This window comes from Passer domesticus, chromosome 13 (genome assembly GCF_036417665.1).
Source record: "Passer domesticus isolate bPasDom1 chromosome 13, bPasDom1.hap1, whole genome shotgun sequence".
In the NCBI taxonomy this organism is placed as follows: Eukaryota; Metazoa; Chordata; class Aves; order Passeriformes; family Passeridae; genus Passer; species Passer domesticus.
Window position 1 is genome coordinate 347,539 of NC_087486.1, and position 20,044 is coordinate 367,582.

The 20,044-nt window shown below is 53.1% G+C and overlaps 1 protein-coding gene across 5 annotated transcripts in view; it reads right to left on the reverse strand.

Moving 5' to 3' along the window:
• TCERG1 (transcription elongation regulator 1) overlaps positions 1-12,698 on the reverse strand; it is a 29,005-nt gene extending 16,307 nt beyond the window's left edge. For 2 of the 5 annotated variants that reach the window (XM_064387364.1, XM_064387363.1), the window contains exons 1-7: positions 12,592-12,698; positions 11,730-11,955; positions 9,233-9,385; positions 8,900-9,137; positions 6,102-6,344; positions 2,448-2,510; positions 1,022-1,219 (exon numbers count right to left, since the gene is read on the reverse strand). In XM_064387364.1, coding sequence (XP_064243434.1) covers positions 1,022-1,219; positions 2,448-2,510; positions 6,102-6,344; positions 8,900-9,137; positions 9,233-9,385; positions 11,730-11,955; positions 12,592-12,665 — 1,195 coding nt within the window. In that variant the 5' untranslated portion in view covers positions 12,666-12,698. The remainder of the gene's footprint in view (positions 1-1,021; positions 1,220-2,447; positions 2,511-6,101; positions 6,345-8,899; positions 9,138-9,232; positions 9,386-11,729; positions 11,956-12,591) is intronic. The other 3 variants (XM_064387367.1, XM_064387365.1, XM_064387368.1) reach the window with 3 other exon arrangements.
• Between the last annotated feature and the right edge of the window lie 7,346 nt (positions 12,699-20,044).

Genomic DNA, 20,044 nt, shown 5'->3' on the forward strand with positions numbered 1-20,044 from the left:
ACTGGAGAATGAAATGTTGTGATGAAGCTATTATACTAAAAGGCTGACTAAAAGGTACTAACAGAAATGCTAAACTAATAATAATTCTCAATCAACAGTGCAACACTGAAGACTACTTTCACATTTTAAATACTGTGGACAAAAACAAATAAAAATCAATGCAGAACCACCTGGGGATTTCTCTGCACACCATTTTTTAATTTACAAAAAGTATAAAACATACAATCTTTTCTCAGCAAAATTAGTATTTGTTGTCTCAGATACTTTTATCTCAGTAAAAAGACCTATTATTTAACCTGATCCATTAGGAAGATGGGCATTAATTGAACCAACAGTGTAAGTGTGCTGCATTTGTCTAAACAAAAACTTCTTGTAACTAAAAATTCAGGAGACAATAAAAGGCACAACCGTTTGGTTTGCTTTCTTAAAACACTCTATGAACTGAATAAGAGCCACAGGACTTTTGCCCCTTCCTCCTTATTTATGATACAAGAGCAATTGTACCCACCCATGGATCTAACGCGCATTTACATGAACACAATATAGAGTTGTGGACAGGGGGAGGTGACATTATTTTACTTCATACTCCAAATCTATTTATACATTTAGTTTTTCAAGATCTGAAATTCAGTACAATGATCTTCATTTTTTCCTGGTCTGCAGCCCTTAGTACGACTGGCTTTTCCCCTCAATTCCCCTCACTTTTTGTCTGCAACTGGAACCTTCTCCAACAAGTGTGCAGGGGAGGTACTCTCTTCCTACTGGCACAGGAACATGCATTGGCCCTAGGCACAAGATTTGGGAGCAATTCTAGAACCAAACACTCTTACAGTACAGTGGGAAACACAATGCAACTTTCAGACTGAAGACCAACTCATATGGATCCTTATAATCAGAACTTCAAAGTATGTTTAAGGGAGCTCAGGGATTAGAAATGCACCCGCTCGCACCTGCAAACACCACCACTGATGGCCTGAGCCACGCTCCCAGCACAAAGCTGTAGTAAAAAAACCCAAAGCACCTTTCTCCTTCAGCTCTTGGGGTTTTTCCCACGTGGACTCCAGAGTCCTGTTGTTGTAGTAGTAGGTCTTTCCATCTGCTGTCTTGTACTCTGTCCACTCGGAGACGGCGGCTCCGGCCAGCGTGGCAGGGGAGGCGGCGATGGCCACCTGCGGGTGGATCATGGGCACGATGGGGGGAGCCATGCCCGGCAGCACTCCTGGCACAGGGACAAAAGGGACAAGCAAAGGCAATGTAAGTGGCAATGCAGGGCCTCAGGACCAACGCCTAGCACGTCACTGATTTAACTCACAAATATTCAACCCATCGGATTGTTTTCACAGTTTAATTGGAAAGCAAGGCATTGTTACCAAATTTCCTTCCTGTGTTCTGCAATCAGTAATGCCCATTCCCAGGCAAATTGGATTTTAAATAATTTGTTTAATTCTGCAAAGCACAAAGCTTGTTAGCTTTTAGACATTTCTTGTACTGTTTTAAAATTACGTTCTCTATTTTTTAGAAAAGTCTTTATCAGATGCCTGCAGCAAATAATTGGGGTTAAGTCTACTCCACAGCTTAATTACGCTGCCATTGTACAAGATATTCCTATTGCTCTTAAAAAAGGCAAGAATGGATTGAATTTAAGCCATAGAACATAGAACAGAACTCTGATAAATCTTAAACACTGGCATTAATTCATAGCCTTGGATAAAACCTGATGACAATGAAACAGTATCAGATTGTTGGGTTTGTTTAATACAGCAAACTGATTGAAAAAAAAACATTTTATTGAAATCCTAAAGCAAAATGGCAAGTAAATATTCAAAGATAAGAAAGCCAGAATGCTGCAGTATCCTATTATCTCTCCACTCCTCCCAACAAACTGAGGATAACGAATAGATTTGGAATGACAAGTTCTAAAAAAACCAATTAGATAGGATTGGAACTTCAAGATCATAAATTTGAGCCTTTAACATTGAGAAAGTCTCATTTTAAATAACAGAAATCACACACTACACACTGCCATAACGTGTTCTCAGTGAGTGACTATTGGTAAATCCACAGTTGAAATATGAACGTTCGCACTCAGACACACAGACACGCACACAACATGCGAGCACAGCCAGCCACTGCACATGTGGAGCAGGAAAACAAAAATCCACACAAGAAACTAGGAACTAAATATGGGCATGAGAGTCACAGTCGTTACAGAACTCAATGGTTACAGAAAAGTGTACGGGAGTTTGGGTACAGAATAAGCTGACACTAACAGTTACCTGGGGAAGTTATCTCCTGACCAAATATGATATTTCATTTATACTGGTTTTGAAAATAAAGTATATGTAATCACTGAAGTGGGGAAGCAAATAAAGAAATAAAAGAAACAACCACATTCACTACCATGCCAACTTACAGACAAAACGAACTAGGATGGGTTTGGAAATTACCGGTCTTGGTGGTAGCGACTGTCTTTACATACGGGCAGCTGACTATTTGCATCATTGCTACACCTGCAAAACGGATAGGAAGCATGTTGGAAAGCTGCCATGGGACGTCAGCTACCACGGGGTGCTACGGACTTCCTGCCACAATTTGGAATGCCATTTGCAGCTGGCACAGAAGAAGCCTTCCAGCAAGAAAATGTGAATTACTTTTGCTCCAACATTTTATGCCAGATCAAATATAAAACTAATTTTAACCTGCAGCAACAGTCTCTACCTATGTTAAACCAGCTGCTTAGCAAGTTATTGGGATGTCATTAAAAAGAAAAAATGTTTTTCAGTGAAGACTCAGGGGTTTAAGTTCATCCAAGGGGGAATGCAGCTCCCCTTGTAGGGCAGCACCACAAGAAAATATCCCACTATGGGGCTGCTTCCACAGGCAGCCTGTGCTGGCACAGACCTGTGGGGAGCAGGGGAGCAGCAGCACAACAAAACGGGCTTTGAGGTTCCCAGGCTGCTGCTGCAGTTAGAGAGCAGAGTAAGGGTAGGACAGGTCTGAACTAGTCAGAGCAGCAAAGCAGGGCAGGGAGGACAGCCAAGTGCAACCCAGAGGGAAAGCTGAGGGTAGGAGGTCACTGCAGCAAGGCTGGAGGTCAAAGAGAGGGGTAAAAGAAATCAAAGCAATGAAGCTGCAGACAGAGGTACACAGAGCTGCACTAGGTCAGGGGCATTTTCTTTATTTTTCATTATCAAGAATGGCATGAGCTGAAAATGCTTTAAAAGCCAAAACTCGCCCTGAAAGAGGTGGCACCATGCACTGGTCTGCTCTCCAGCTGAGTAGGAAATGATACAAAAAGGCACAAAACGGCGAGCAGCTCATCCTCTTTGATCAGATCAAAATCAGTGGGAAATCAGACAAGGCTGAGGGGAATGCATTTCCAAAACCTCCATTTTGGGTGTTGAAGGCAACTGTAGAAGTGCTCTCTGGCTGGTCCAGTCTGGATGCTCAGAAACTGAAACACTTCCCTTCCAAGTTCAAATTCATCATGTGAGGTGGGAAATGCTCCAGTGAAAAGTGAAATTAAACCCCTGTTTAAACCAAAGTAATTTCTGGGTTTGGTCATTTAGAGATCAAGTAAGCAAAGTATACATAAATACTGCCAATTTATTTGAAAATAAATTTGTGAGAAGACAGAATTGTAGTGTTTTCTAAAAATAATTTGAATGAGAGAATTGCAACTAATTTTGTTTTTAAAAGTATTGAATTGAGACATGAAAACATTGACTCAAACAGCACTGATTGAAGTGTTTGTCTGGACTGGAAGGGTGGTCATGTTATATACTTGACAATGGACCTGAAAATTCGTTTTGTTAAGGAAGTTACAGCATGTCTCCAACGTGAGTCAGTACCAATAACACTGTCTGGGGATTGCTGGAGTTAGGGATGCTGCAGCACAGATTAGACTGAGCAAACACCCAAGCTGTTTCTGCTGCCAAGGTCATTCCCAAACATGAAACTGACTTAAAACATAGGAATTGAGAGAAAGCAGACTTACTTTTTAAGATCTGGGATTATGAGATATCACTAACAAACTCTTCCATTACTCCTTCTTACTACAGTTTAACACAGAGATTAACTTTGAAATCACCTGACATTGGTATTGTTCAGCTCTGTCCCTGTGACTTCAAATCCTCTGACTGATATCATACCTGGTGTTGAAAGCCCCAAACATCTACAGCCTAACCTTCATACAACCTTCTGACTTCACCTGATACTGTCTTGAAGTCATTTGACTTCTCTTCTGTTTCTTGTTATTGTAAAATATTTTACAGTTTTCCTTTTCTTTTACGGTGCTTAGAAACCATCCCAACCAACTCAAGTCAGAATTAGCTGACAGATTTCATTCTGTAACTAAGCAAACTGACAAATCAGACCCACTACTGGAAGCAGCACTTTGCTGCCAGGTGTTCTTCCCACACACTATGGGTTCCACCTGCAGCCCAGCTCACAGGAAAAACTGGTCAGAGCAAACCCTCTTACCAGGGAAGTTCTGAAAAAAAATCGTTTTCAAAAATGAGTTTCAGGAGATTGATGTTCCTACTCTGTCTTTGCTCCTGTACTGCACTACTCCCAGAACTGCTTGACTGAGAGCTCACAATAAAGCCCGAGGCATACACCCAGGATCTCCATTTCCACTGGCACATTTCTACACTGTCCTGACCATCCCATTGTACTCCACAGGTCACACTTGCATAGATCATATCCCTCACAGTGTGTAAGGGCCCTTTATTCCATGTTGGTCCCTTGCTGGCAAGGTTAGAAATGGCAATTGAGAGCACTCAGCCAATCATCTTTAAGGCTTAACTGTTTTTATTATTCTTCCAAACCAATAAACAGACTTCTTTCTCCTACCCTTTATTCATTTGTTGCTCAGCCTGGAATATCACATTCAGAACAATATTTGTCTCCTGGTTTAAACCAGTGTACTAGACTGCAGTTTCCTTTTCAGGCCAATACAGATTAAAGTAGCTTTGCCCAGTTATTTTAGAAAACTACTCTAAAAGCAGAGGCAGCTAAAAGCTGGTGCTCTCTTCCAGTCAGCACTTTAACTGCTTTCAGGCTTTTTTTCCTCTCATCAAGGGAGTGCTCTGAAGGGTTACTTTTCATCCATGCAATTCAGTGGGGAGGTGAAGGCCTCCCTCCACATCCACTGGGTGGCTGCACTAGGACAGCAGCAAAGTCACCTCACTCAGCTTGTACAAAGAGTGAGAAACATGAAGGCGCTGCTCAGAGCTGCTTCTTTTGTCTTTTTAAATCTGAAACTAACTTGGATCCATTACAACTGCAGTCTCCTACCTCCCTCTGCGACACAAAATCATCAGTTCCTGGTGGTGCTTAGTGCCCCTGGGCACTGAAACACATCAATTTTGTTTCAACAGGAACTCAGTGGTATCCATGCAAATGGAACATGGTGTGTAAGTGCTAAGTGTCATTAGTGATCTCCTGGGAGGCCCTCTGCAACAACTACAGACTGCAAGTCCAACATTCTGCCAGCCTAAAATTCCTTCCTTAGGTATTTAAATATTTCAGAAAAATTTAAGAAACTATGATATATCTAGAAGAAGTGTGCTGCCAGCTCTAGGTTCTTTAAACCTAAAGCCTGTGAATAACAAAACCTTGGCACCCTAAAGGCCTCATGATGGTCCTCAGGTCACACCTCAACACTCAGCATCCTACCCAATGGCTGCAGCCTAAGAAAACTAGGAACGCCTGATATCACTGGGGTCATGATTTCCAGGGTAATTCTTCCTGCTCATCCATGTCCTAGTGAATATTTATGCACAAGACTTCAGATCTAAATCAAGTAAGTAGAAAAAAATTAAAGCAATAATGCAATTAGTAAAATATAGTGCTCAATATTCTCATTTAAACATTACATGTTTAAATGCAGCTGTTTTCTGCCAAGTATAGCAAAGAACTAGAAGTCAAAAAATATATGTTCTTTGTTAATTAAAAAGTCTGTCTGCTAACCCTGAATTCTTTCAGAGATACTCTGAGGAGAGGATCCAGGCAAGTTCTGTACACAGTGGACACATGAGTGCAAACAACTGACAACATGGACATGTAGCAGACAAGACAATTACAGTTTGCCAATTTACCTGGAAGTGGAATAGGCATGCCAGGAAGGGGGACACGAAATGGAGGTACCATTACTGGTGGAAAAGCAGGAATTGCTGCAGTTGGTTGAGGTACTGCATGAGGAACTGCAGGAGGCAATGTCTGTGGGACTGGCTGGGGTACAGTCTGCACAGGTGTAGCAGAAGGAGCAGAGGTTGAAACACTGACTGATGGTGTGGCAACTGAAACACCCGAACTCGGGGTCTGGTCTTGTGTGGTAGGTGCTGATAAAAAAACACAAAGAACACCTTGTATCTTAGACACTGCAATATACTGCTGCAAACATACTGGCGCTCTGTTTCCCGGTACGTAGCAGGTACGCTCAGATATAACCAGCAGGAAGACACTCCTGGACAAAAAATACTTTGCCTTCTCTGGAACATTAAATATTCACAAAGAAAGTCAATTTCCAATTTCAATTTGTCCCATTCTTTACACTTAACATGTCCCTACAGCAGAAGCAGGGCTGTATCAAAGGACAAACACAGGCTGAAATGAGGTTTTATTCTGTTCACAGAAACAGAACATTACAGCAAGTTTCCAATGGCAACAGGCTGTCCTTGTGTTACACAAACACAGGTTCTGCTTTTAACAGCAGCAGCATGTGCGTGACAGCAGTCTGCCTTAAACTATGCTGGGCTGTGCTCCCAGAACAGGAAAGTATCAATAAAAATGTGTAAATAAGCAAGGAAAAGGAAAATACTTTTCTTCAAGAGCCGCAAGAACTTTCTTAGTTAGTCTTCAGTGCCTCCCAGCAGGAAAACACACAACTGGCATTCAGTTCTATAATCCTTGCAGCATGACTGGTTTCAATTTCAAATTGTTTTAATTGGGAGCAAACAGTCTCACAGCACAGGCCAAGAGGAACTTGAGACAAGTCTGCTTAAACTTGTAAACTCACTCTGTAAGATTTGGTGTAGAGGTGAAGGGAAAAAGAAAAAAAAATTTTATTTTAAATAAATAATAATTTACAGCCATATTCCAATGGGCACACCGTGCATTTTCTATTACTACCAGAAACATTCCAAACAACACACCAGTATCAGCATATTTAAATAAAGATTTTTAATCTTTCGATAAGCGTTTCAGAAAGGGTGAAAGTTCTTAGCAGTGCCTAACATTTAGGGAAACAGAGCAGACAGTCAGTATGTGATTTGTAAGACCTAGGTCAAATCAGTACAAGGCAAGAATGAAGCTCAGCCAGAAGTCCCAGGGGTTTTTTTACAGGCCAAGTCTAAGAGTTATAAAGTTTTTTTAAATTATAAAATTTCATCAACTAGGCACAGACACCAACAGTAACAGTTCTTGAAAGCAAAGACAAAGTTTAGCAGATAGGACAGGTAGAAGTGGAACAGATTGTCAGCATTCAACATCAGGAAATTCAACTTCAGAGAAGGTGCATGAAGTGCTGCTCCCAAAGCAGCTCTCCCCAGCCTGCCACTGGGTCAGGAGCTGGCCCTGACCTCCCACTGACTTGTTACTCAGCACAGCAATTAGAGCAGACCATAGTTCAACACAGCGAATTAACACCGTTCTGAGTTACCTTCCAAATTAAACAAAAGCCCAAAAATGCTTTGAGCAATACAAGTTCTTTGCTGCTCTAGTGACATGTCCTCCCTCCAGCCCTAATGAAAGCAGAATTGAAGGGTTACCTAAATTTGACTCCCTTTTACACACAGGTTCTGAAGTTCAGGTTAAATGGTGAGTTCAGCTGACTTGTCTCACCTGTTACAGGAAAAAGATGAATTCCAGAGAATGCAACTCTACCCCAGAGCAGGAGCTGGAACAGTTCACCTCCTGCACACTCTCTGGCCTGGCTCAGTGCACACCTCTGAGCCAGTGCAGCTACAATGCCCAGTGTCCCAGTGCCAGATTCCTGCTCAGTGCTGTCTGTAGCCCTGCATGCAAGACAGGACACTCCCTGAGCTGCTCCTTGCCCTGCACACCTCGCTCTGGGCACGGGGACTGACCTCACTCGCTGTTTGCTGCTGACACACTCACAGCAAACAGACCCACAGTGCTTAACACACAGCTCTATCCACATGCACTGAGGCACCTGGGCAGCACACACGTGCCAAAGTGCAGTGCAAACCATGCTGGTGTGTGCACTGCCATGCATTTATGTGCATGCTGCATCAATTCAGCTCCCTTTCCTTACTTGGAAAACCCCTACAAGCAAAGGCTCAGTCCATGGAAGCAGCAGTAATCTCCAGACTATCATTCAAAGGTTATAAATAAACAAAAATGGCTCCAAGGACTTTCTTTTTCCTCTTTGTGGAACTCTAGAGAATAGGAACTGAGAAGGCTTAGGCAGAAGAATAATGCTAATAAAAGTAATACAACAAAGAAACTCTACTCTGTAATCAACCAATGCTCACAGAGCAGCAGCTCCGAGATCCAACCTACAGAAAGAGATGCCATGGAGAAAATGAGGAAATTGCTACAACTAAACTCCTACCTCAGATCAACGCTTCTTGTGAAACACTTTTAAAAACAATTTAGCTCTATGTATAGTCAGAAGGAAATAGACGTGTAATAGCTCTGAGATGATGTGATAACAGCAGAAGAAAAATATACAAAGACCTGAAGAATTCTTTGAGACTGGGGAGAAAAAAGTTTGCATGCAAGGTTCTTCTGGACTAAACCCTGTCCTTTAAATTCACACTCCATGCTGAAACAACTTGTCCTGAATACCCATGCTTTGCTGCAGCAATTCCCCATGCAGCAGCCCCACCACCTGCTCCCAGCAGCGCGAGCCGAGACAGCCCCAGGTACTCACTGGAGTTGGTCTGGGACACTGAGGTGGCCGTGGTGGTGGTGGAGGTGGTGGAGGACTGCGTGCTGGAGGAGGTGGATGGAGATGCTGCAGATGCAGGGCTGCTGGTGGTGGGGGTGGAGGCCCCCACGGCCTGTGCCTGGGCCGCCAGCATGGGCGTCAGCTCTGCCTGCTGGATGACCTTGACGCCGTCGGGCTTGCTCCACGCCGACTCGCGCGTGCGTGCGTTGTAGAAATAGACCTGGGGAGAGCGGCCCCGTCACCCCGGCCCGCGGCAGCGCCGGCCCAGGCACCCCCCGCCAGCTGCCCGGGCCCAGGGCACGGCGCCCAGCTCACCTTCCCGTCCGGGGTTTTGTTCTCTACCCAGATCTCCTCGGCTGGGGGCATTGCTGGTGTTCCCGGCGCAGAGACCGGAGGCATTCCTGGAGGGAACATCATACCAGGAGGTGGTGGCATGCTACCCATGGGAGGAGGCATAAATGGTGGTCTCTAAAGGCATATAATAACAATAATGATGACAATGATAACAACAACATAATATCAAGCAGTTTTCCTTTCTTAGAGAGCCAACAGACACTACAGCAACAGTAAGGACGGCCGTGCCAGGCCTGGAAGCTTCTCTAACAATGCAGTGCTCCCAGCTCAGGGAATGTGCTTCCTGCCAACCCCCCACCCAGGGCACAACCGCTGAAGCCACCACTTCTGAGACACAAACATCCAGGCACCTAAACAAGGTGGCACGAACAGAAATGTGGTCAAAGGCCAAAAGTCCTCTCCTGAAAAGCAGAAAATATTTCAATGCAAGGAAGAGAAAGAATGGAAGAGCTGTTCCCAAATAGCTGCTGCTCAGACATCGCCATCTGTGAACCAAAAACCCCAGAAACCCAACGACCCTCCCAGGAAAGATATGTTTAAAAAAACTAAATTACAAGTAAGCATCCAGTTTGTCAGTACAGCTGAGCAGTGGGCTTAATTAAAATCCATTACACTCCTAAACTTCCCACTAACTAAAATTCTAGCTAGTGTCAATCAAAATAAAAATAAGATGAAATTACATGTTCATTATTGCACGATAAGAAATCCTGACCTGTCCTGCACACAGTTACCTGAAAGCCTGAACACCTGTTTGTAACTCAAAGTACATTCAGTTCTTTCATTTTACTTATTTACTTGGACTGTTGGAAATTCCCTATATACAACAAGTACAGCGAACACTTCCCTGTAAAAACAGATGACAGAGCTCAGGGAGTTCTTTAGCTAACTCTGCAAACACCTACACCTGCCCTAACTGTTCCCATCACTCCAGCCCTAACTGGATGTCCCCTCAAGTGCCACACTCACCCCGAGCCGTGGCTGCCTGGGGCTGGGACACCCAGAACTCCCCGTGCCACAGGCAGGGTGACAAACTGCACACAGGGGCCCTGAGCTGTCCCCCTGCACCCACAGCTGCCAGTGCTGCCACGGCCTTGGCTTCTGTTGGGAGCTGCCCTGAGATCCAACTTTCTGCTCCAACTGCTCCTTAAATCCACGTACCAAACTAGTAACAATTATTTGCATTAAATACTACTAAAACAGGAAGCCAAGAGTGCATGGATGGCATTCCACACAAACAAAAAAAGCCCCCAACTCAACTGCAGCCTGCCTTCCCTCCCTTGTTCCTCCCCAACAGCTCCTGCACCTGCCCCACCATGAGCTTCCTCTTCCTTGCTCTCACAGCCTGTAGGAAGGGGCCAGTGAGAAGCAGCCCACCTTCCCCCTGCTGCAGCTCCTCTCCCCAGCCCAGCAGTAGCACCACGTGGGCAGTCAGTGCCAGCAGTGCAGCCAGGGTCCCCGCACTGAGATCCTGAGCACAGCTCCCCGTTCTGACCAGGGCCCCTCAGCATCACAGCTGCCCTTGGCTGGGCACCGGGCAGGGAGGGGAGCCCAGCCCTGAGCGAGGAGCAGAGCACAGAGCCAGCCCAGCCCCAGGCACCCAGCTCAGGAGCTGCACAGCTCACGGCCTGCATGACAGCTGGGAGCAGCCTGGATGGGAATCTAACACAGCAGACACCCACAGCCAGGCCTGGGACCCAAAGTAACTCCGGCTGGTTCTCCAAACTGCCAGTACAAAAAGTGGATTTAATGCATAATGGCACGTGGCACCACTCAGCTCCTCAGCCTGCCCACGGCCACACGCTGCTAACACTGCCCTAATGGGGAGGCACCCCCACAAAGCAATTAAACAACAGCACAAGGCAATTAAAACAATCCATTCCTCGTTCACAAAGGGGCTGTCCCTTGCAAGCTGTTCAGGCCTCGGAAAATCAGACACAAGACCTTAAACGATCCATCAGTTTAGCAGCAGAGGAGCTGAGCAGAAGCTGTACTTGCACACCACAAGTATGCAGTGGTGTCTAACACACACCTGAGCCCTGCGTTCTCCTCCTGCCTTGCTGTATCCTTCACCCATTTCATGTCCATTCTCGTACTACTTCCACACAACCACAGAATCAATTACATGGGAAAGGACCTCCCAGCCCATCGAGTCCACCCTGTGCCCAATCCCCACCCTGTCACCCAGCCTAGAGCACTGAGTGCCAGATCCCACTGTTCCCCTGGACACCTCCAGGGATGGGGACCCCAGGACCACCCTGAGCCTCCTTCAGTGCAGGCTGAGCCCCCCTGGATCCCCCAGCTGCTCTAGACTCTCCACCAGCTTTGCTGCCCTGCTCTGGACACTCTCCAGACCTGCATGTCCTTCCTGAAACTGAGGGGCCCAGAGCTGGCCACTTCCATGTGTGAGAACAAACAAAAATCCCGAACTCCCAGTTAAACACGCAGCAGAACTCCTTACCTGCAGGTGCGGAGGCCCCATGGGCGGGGGGATGCCCCCCGGGGGCGGCATCGGGGGCATGCTGGGGTCGAAGGGGGGCCGGCCGAAGGGGGGCCGGGGGGGCGGAGGGGGGCCCCGCATCATGCCGAAGGGCGGGGGCGGCCGCAGCAGGGGCGGGGGGCCGCGCAGCACCGCGCTGGGGGGCGGCGCGGGGCCGCGGAACCGCAGCGCCTGCTGCTGAGCCATCCTGGGGAGAGAGAACACGGACACGGTCACTGCCCGGCCACGGAAACCGCGGCGGCACGAGGGGACACCCCCAGGGCGGCAGAGCACGGCCCGTGCGAGCGGGCAAAGCCACCCGTGCCACCGCCTCAGGGTGCTCTGCTACACAGCTCAGGGCTGCCGCGCCTCGCTGCGGGTCTCTGCCCCCGGACACGGATAAGCAGGGCTGGCATGGGCGCGCAGCCCCGGGAGCGCACCCTTCCCGTGTGCCGGCGCTGCCCGAGCGCGCCCGCCGCGCCCTACAGCGCGCCGTGCCCCGGCGCCCGCGGGACCCGCGGCGGGGCTGGCCCGCGCGGAGCGGGCAGGACCGGCCGGAGCGGCTCCGTGCGGCTCGGGCACAGCCGCGCCCGCCCCGGGGCGCACGAGCAGCCCGGCTCGGGGAAACACAAGGCTACGGGGCGGCGGGGCACGCCGGACACGCTCCGCGCCCGCTCCGCGCGCACCCGCCCGGCAGCGGCCCCGGCCCGGCGAGCGGGAGCAGGGCCCGTCCGCCGCACGCGGGGCCGGCAATGGCGGCGGCCGAGCGCCCGCCCGCCGCCCCGCCCCGCCGCGCGCGGCCCCGCCCGGCAGACCAGCCGCGGCCCGGCCCGGCCCGCCGTACCGGAGGTCGGTGCCGAAGCGCTCGCCCGCCGCTGCCGCCGCCTCCCCGTCGCCGCCGCCGCCCCGCTCCGCCATGGCCGCCGCCGTCGCGCGCACCCGCCCCGCCCCGCGCGGGCCCCGCCGCGCCCCATTGGCCGGCACGCCCGCCCGTCAGCGCGCGCGGGGCCGAGCCCGCCCCGCCATTGGCCGCCGCGCCCGCCGGCTTTGAATGGGGGGAGCCGGGCGCGCCGCGATTGGCCCGCGCCGCTCGCGCCTGGGGTCACGTGAGCGACGCGACCCGGGGAGGGAACCGGAAGTGACTCGTGCCGTAAAGGGAAGGGGAGGAGCAGCACCCAATCAGCGCTCGGGACCACGTGCGCCAATCACCGCCCGCAGCCGGCGGTGCGCGCCCCCCCGAAACCAAATAGGGAATGTCCCTCCTCGTGACGTCACGGAGGCACGGAGCCAATGAGCGATCCTGGAGGGGGGAGCCCGGCGGCCGCCAGGGGGCGCTGTGCGCGCGGGGGCTCTGAGGGACCCGAGGCGCTCTGAGGGGGCTCTGAGGGACCCGGGGGGCTGTGAGGGACCGGGGGGCTGTGAGGGGCATCAGGCACCGCTGGGCAGCGGCCGCGCGAAGGAACCGACGACAGGGACGCGCTCCCGGGACACGGGCGGCCGTCCGTCAGGCCTTTCCAGCTGGCTCCGTGATCCCACATGTTCCCCTCCTGCTCTCAATAAAAAGATCTGTCTTTTCGCAGATATGACAATAAAGAATTGCTAGGCGGCCTTTTGGCGGTGCTGAGGCACAGAGGCTGTTACACGCTCCGAGTTCCGCGGGGTCTTTATTGATGAGCTGTGCCTGAGACTGGTGCCGCGGTGAGGGTGCGGGCAGGTCAGCGGTGCTGCCCCGGAGCCTGTGTGTCGCTGTGCCCGCTCTGCCCGGGCGGCCATGGGTTTTGCCCAGAGTGCTCGAACCCTCCGCGCACAGTGGGGCTGCCTGTCTGCCACGCGTCTTTCATCCTCTTTTATCTCCGAGTTCCCCGCTCGCGTCCATGTTTTATTGATGCCGAGCTGGCAGGCGGGAGCAGCTGCAGGGCCTCTCCCAGCTCCGGGGGGCTGCGGCTGCTGCTGTACCCCAGCCCCCTCAGCTCTGTGCTCTCAGAACGCTCCCGTCAGGAGTTCTCGGCCTGCAGCTCCTTCAGGAGCGGTGAGCTGACGGTGAGTTGCAGAGCACGGGTCAATTTGAGGAATCTGCTGGCAGCTCCTGTGCTGCAGGACGGGGCTCTGGGCCGCGGTACAATTTGCTGAGATTGATACGCACTTCCCTGGGTTTCATTGAAACCAAGAATTCCAATGGCTCAACTGGCTGTTTGCCTGGACAGCCTCCCTGACTCCCGGTGGGCTCAGGGGGTGCCGGTGGAGCTCTGTTAATCCCCTCAGGAAGCCGTGCATGCTCCCGGAGCCGCGAGGGTACCGCTGGCCATGCTCCTCGGGAAGGGGCTGGGCAAGCCCTGGAGACAGGGATTCTCCCCGGGGGAATCCCAGCCCACCCGCACTGCAGAGCCAGTGGGTCTGCTGATGGAATCCTGCACATGGAATCCAGGTTTTCCAGAGAAGGCCTGGCTCCCCATCTGTCCTGCCAGTCCTCCCCAGAGCCTTTGTTCCCTGGCTGGAATGCTGTTGGCTAAGCTGTGTCACATACCAGCACAGAGCTGCTGTCACTGCTGCTGCCCCAGAAATTGTTCCCAGGGAGGCTTTAAACTGGGAAACTTCTCAAGTATTTGGATCTCTGTAATTTTTAAAAGGCTCTTTGTGACATGGTCTGACTTCTCTGCCAGGCATGTGGGAAGGAGTCCTGCAACCCCCCCGGCATGGATGTTCCCTCTCAAACCTGCCACATGTTCTTGTGTTTCCTTGGTCCAAGGTGAGTGGCCTTCTTCATCCTCGTTGCAGCTCTGTGCCATGAGCTGGTTTCAGCACCAAGGCTCCCTCTGGGGCAGTGTGGCAGCCCCTGAGCTGCTGTGGGCTCCCGCTGCTGGGTCTGGCCCCTGCTGTGGAGCTGCAGCAGCCGTGGGGTTTTGTTGTCTCAGAGACGCCAGCATCCTGCCATTCTTTTTAATTTTTTTCAGATTTCAGGTTGAAGTGTGATGACAAATTTAAAATTTTGCCCTGGGCTGTCTGCAGGGCTTCTGGGATGCTGCGGTGCCAGCATCTGCCAGGGAGAGCCCCGGATCCCGTGCTGGGGGGAGGCTCCTGCTGGCACCGAGGAGCCCCCGCTTTCCCAGCCCCCCTGGCCCCTGGCTCACTGCTGGAGCTGCGGCTGCAGCCACTGGGAGCCCCCATCCCTCCAGCCCTGGGGCTTGGGGCCATGGCTGCTGTGCCCCTGCTGGGCCCTGGAGCTGGGCTGGCCATGTGAGGCATCATCTGGGCACTGTGGGGAGCAAATGGGTCTGGGCATTATTGAAATTTAACAGGGCTCCTCCGTGTCTGTGGCACGGCACAGCACGGCTCGGTGTGCTGCACCCAGGCTCTGGGCACGGAGCTCCCTGGTCTGGTGCCAGGCTTTCCCTGTATTTGCATTAAAACATCCCATTTTTCTCTACATATGGAGGCTGCAGATTCCCTCCTACACGGGGAGAAGCGTGCCGACTCAGCCATGGCCAGGGCAGCAGATGGGCGGGAGGTCTGGGCGGTGCCGAGCCAGCCAGAGCAGGGTTAGCCCAAACGAGCTCCTTGGAGGCGATGGCTGCAAGGAGCCCAGCAGAGCAGAGCCCGGCTGCAGAGCTGCAGACAGCACCTCTTTCAGCTCCTTGTTCAGCGGGGACGGTGCCGCGGGCCCTGCGAGTCTTCTGAAAGCATCGGAGTCCTGTGACTGCAGCGGCCGCATCCCGGCATTGTGGGAGCATCCGGGGAGAGTTCTCCTGTCTGAAACCACCGCAGAGCTGACGCTAATAGAAAAAGACCGCTAAAAAGCTGCGCGATATTCTGCTCTCTCCCGGTCCCTCTCTCCCTCTGTTGCTGCTGGCGTTTTATGAAATATTGATGTGCTTAGGTGCTGCCGCTCTCCCGTGCTCTCCGCGCCGCTGCCGCGGCCGCGCCGGCCCGGGGACGGGACACGGGACGGGCTGCGAGACAGAACACGGGACGGGCTGCGAGACAGAACACGGGACGGGCCACGGGACGGGCTGCGAGACAGAACACGGGACGGGCTAGAGAACGGGACACGGGACGGGCCACGGGACGGGCTGCCGGGGACGGGGCTGGGGCGCAGGCTGGGGCTCCCGCCCGGAGCGGGCGGGAGCTTCCCACGGCCTTGGAGATGCCGCGCTCGCTCCCCTTCTCGTGCGAGGCTTTTCTCCGGCTCCTGACCACGAGTTGTGGTCCCCCCGAGCGCCCTTCTGCCGCGGGCTTCCCCTCCGGGCTGCCGGAGCTCAGGAGCCCGCGGCGCACCCGGTCCGGCACAGGCTGGCCAGGCTCCCCGGAGCCTGCTGAGGGCACACGGGGCTCGGTGGGCTGAGGGCACACGGGGCTCGGTGTCCCCTCCCCGCGGGACACGCGGGGTTTGTGCTGGCCCCGTGTGACAGCGCGCCAGGCGAGGACATCATCCTCGGAGCGCTGCAAATGCGCCTCCTTCCCCCAGAGACCGGGCACGCTCCGGCTCGCGGTTAATATTTCATGAGGTTTCAGGGCAGACGCGCTCTCCCGTCCCCGCAGCAGTGGCCCAGGGGCCCGGCCCTGCGGCAGGTGACAGCTCCGTGCCATTCCCGAGCGCTGCTCCCGTGCGGCGCTGCTTCGGCTGCTGGGACCGGGGTGAACAGGAGCCAGCCCGCTCCTCAGGCCTCAGCTCCGCTGTCCTGCCTCAGGAATGGCATCGGTGTGAAATCCCAGGATGCCTCATCTCATGGCCAATTTGCTCGGGTTTCCTCGGCGGGGGCTAATGTGTTTTCCATGTTAACGTGCCTGCACGTGGCATCCAACCTGACTGCAACATGGAGCCACTAATACTACATGACTGGCACATGTGCCCCGTTGGAGGGGACAGGGCTGCATGCTGTGCCACTCCTCCACTGCCTTTTGCCTGGGCTGACCCCAAATTTACAACGTTTCAGGTTTCCTCACTAAGAAGGAATGTTTTTCCCGCAAGGAAAACATTTGCTTTATCCAAAATATTTCAGGTCCCTTTGTTGCCCCTGACCCCTGCTAAAGAAACTGCGGGGAAAGGTGTAGGGAGCTGCAGAAGTCATGGGGGGCTGAAGGGGCTGAGGGAGTTGTGGGGGGCTGTGGGGAGCTCTGGAGATGCTGCACACAATCCTCGAGGCTCTGGCAAACGAGGGGTGAGCACAGGATGCCCAGCTGAACCTTCCTTAGCTCTGCATCACACAGAGGTCTTGAAAATGCAGTCCCTCTCCCCAGATAATGTTCTGATTTTTGGTGTGTTTATCCTGTGACCCCCTGTATTATTTCTGTGGTGTGGATTGCAGTATCTGGGTGAGCAGAGTTGTGGCTCTTGGTGGAGCCTGGAGGGTACATCTCCCTGCAGCAGCCCATGTGCTGCCCCTCGGCCCTGCCAGCTGGCACCTGGGGGAGGATTTGCTCCCCATGCCACAGCCCCTGCCCCCAGTGACATCCCCAGGGCCTCGGGATCCCGTGTCAGGCTCTCCTGGGGTGACACCAAGCCAGGACCCTCAGCAGGTCCTGCCACTCCCAGGGGACTCGGGTGGCTGATGGGGACATGCGCACCGCCAGTGACACGCAGGGACACGTGTGCACACACACACATACACACTCTCACACACACTCACGAATTCACACACACACACATGCACACTCACACACTCACACACTCATAAATTCACACACACACTCACAAATTCACACACACTCACACACATGCACACTCACACACTCACACGCTCCTGCCGGGCCGTCTGCTGTTCCCACCTGCCCCACAGCACCTGCTGCCTTGCTCCCGGACCCCCCAAGACCCTGAGCCCCCTCTCCTCTCTCCCCCCTCCTCCTCACACATGCTTCTGTACATCCAGGAGCTCCCTCGGCCCCCTCGTGTTATCAGATGTGCTTCTATTGATTTCCTCCCTGCATTTGTTTTTGTTATTCATTATTAATGGGATCATTTTTCCATCCTTTGTGCGTGAAGGCAAATTTTGTGTAAAAATCAATTGAGTGAGCAGTGCCAATGGCTTGTTTGGTTTTCTTTGCTTTCATCTCCTGTTCTCAGGTCCTGGGAGACAGAGAGCAGGATATTAAGGAACGAGCATGGAATGGAAAAAAATAATAAATCAATGGTTAGTGGTTCAGATACCATAGACAGGGAGTTTGCCTGCTGAGTCTCTCACACGTGTACTGGGCATTTCCTGTTTCAGCAGGTTTCCCTTTCCCCTTTATCTGGGCTGTCACTGAAAGGGAATTCCCTTTCTCAGCAAATTTCACCTGCATTTTCCATTTTACCTGTGGGAGATGGGTTTGTGCATGGGGTGTGTTTTGAAGAATCAAGTGTCCCAGGTGGATCCCACAGACCTGCTGCCCAGGACAAGGAGCCCCAGCCCCAAGAAAATTGTGAGTCTGATGCCCAGGCACCTGGAGAGAGTGATGGGGCAGCGGGGAGTGTGGGGCTGTGATGTGGGGCAGCTTCTCACAAACCAGAAATTCCGAGCCCCGGCTCCATCCTGCCTCCCATCCCTGCTGGCGACGCTCACTGGCTGCGGGGCGCTGCTCTGGATCCGGAGGAAAAACGTGGGCAGCTCCTTTGTGCCCCTTCAGCACTAAGCACCGGTTCCGAACTCTTCCGCCGAGGCTGAGAGAAGTTCATCCCCGGCTCCAGGATGATTAGACGAGCTTCCTGCATCGCAGCGGGTTTGCCCCAGAGCACCAGAGCCTTGGGAGCCAAACCCAGGGACAGACGGAGGCACCGGTGGTGTCCAACCGGGACGTGCCTGACCTCCAAAGTAAATCTCAAACGAAGCGATCAGGTCCTGTGTGAAATCTGAGCAGAGCCCCCTGTACAGAGCCCTGCCGGGAGAAAAAGAGCCGGCGGGGAGGGTGAGCTAAAAGGTCAGGGGGCTTAGGGTGTCCCTGCTGAACCTGTTGGACGTGAGGAGGAGCTCAGAGGAGCTGCTTTGTGGGACAGTAGCTGCGGGTTTGGGAAAGTTCGTTTAGGATTTGTTTTACATCTTTAAGGCACTCCCCAGAGCTGTGCAAAAGGGACAAACGCGGAAACGTCCAAACCACAAAGCTAGGCAACACAAGGACAGCCACAAGAGAAACAGCCCGCTCCGATCTCCCTTCTGCAGGTGCGCAGGGCGGAGCGGCCGGGAGCCGTGGGGGTGCCCTGCGCTGCCGGCTGGAGCGGGGCTCGGCGGGCTCGCACCGGGTGTGACCCGGGCCCGGGAGAGGCTGATCCCGCCCCAGGGCAGCGCTAGCGCTGATTTCTGCGGGGACACCAAAGACGCGAGGCTGCGGTGCCCCGGGGCAGCGGCACCGCCTGGGATCCGGGCTGGATCTCCATTCCCTTGCCCGGAAACGCTCCCGGCTCCTCGCCCGCTCCTCCGGAGCCCCGGCGGCCGCGGGACCCGTCCTCAGCCCGGGGCAAGGCGGGGGCAGCTCCCGGACACACACGAGAACGAGGGAAGGGATAAAGGCACATCTCACCTGTGAAAACACGGGCCTGGAATCCGCAGCTGCGGGGGAAGATGCCGTCGGAGATGCCTTTATAATGAGGAAGGCAATTATTATTGCGTCGCCCTGATTCTAAATTTTCAGAGCCCACAATATAATGCAATGGCATAAGGGCAGTTTTTGTTAAAGGGCATTTGACTGGGGAAAAATCACTGAGGATGATTGGGAAAACGCGGTGAGAGCGAGTTACCCGCGAGGAAAAGGTGACTTCGTGAGATCGTTTCCTGGCGGGGGAGGAGGACGAGACCCGGTTCTCAAGTTCGATGTTTGTCACTCATTGAAATGCTAAAGTGGAATATCCAGAGGAGGCTCACGCTTCCAACATTAATCTTTAATCGTTAAGGTGCTTCTGGGAATCGCAAATAAAAGCCCTTTCCCGCTCCTGAACACATTCAGAAACGAACCCGGCATCGGTTTGGGTGGGGGGATGTTTCCGTTTGCCCGGGGCGGGGGCGGCGCGGGGCCCGGGGGGCGAAGCCCCGCTCAGGGGCGTTTATCGAGGGTGCGATTGCTCGTTCAGGTTATTTCGGGTATTCCCGTCGGCGCTGCGGCGCGGGGCGGCGAGGAACGACACGTCCCGGCAGGTTGAAAAATAAAGCTTTATTAGGGAGCGGGGCTCGCTGGCCGCGGCGGGACGGAGCGAGCGGCGGGAGCGGCGGGACGGGGCGGGAGCGGCTCTGCCTCGCCCGCCGCCAACGCGGACCGGGGACCCGCGGAATTCCGGCCGCGCCGCTCCGCTCCCCGGCTCCGCGCCCGCCGGGCTTCTGTCCCGGGCTGGCGGG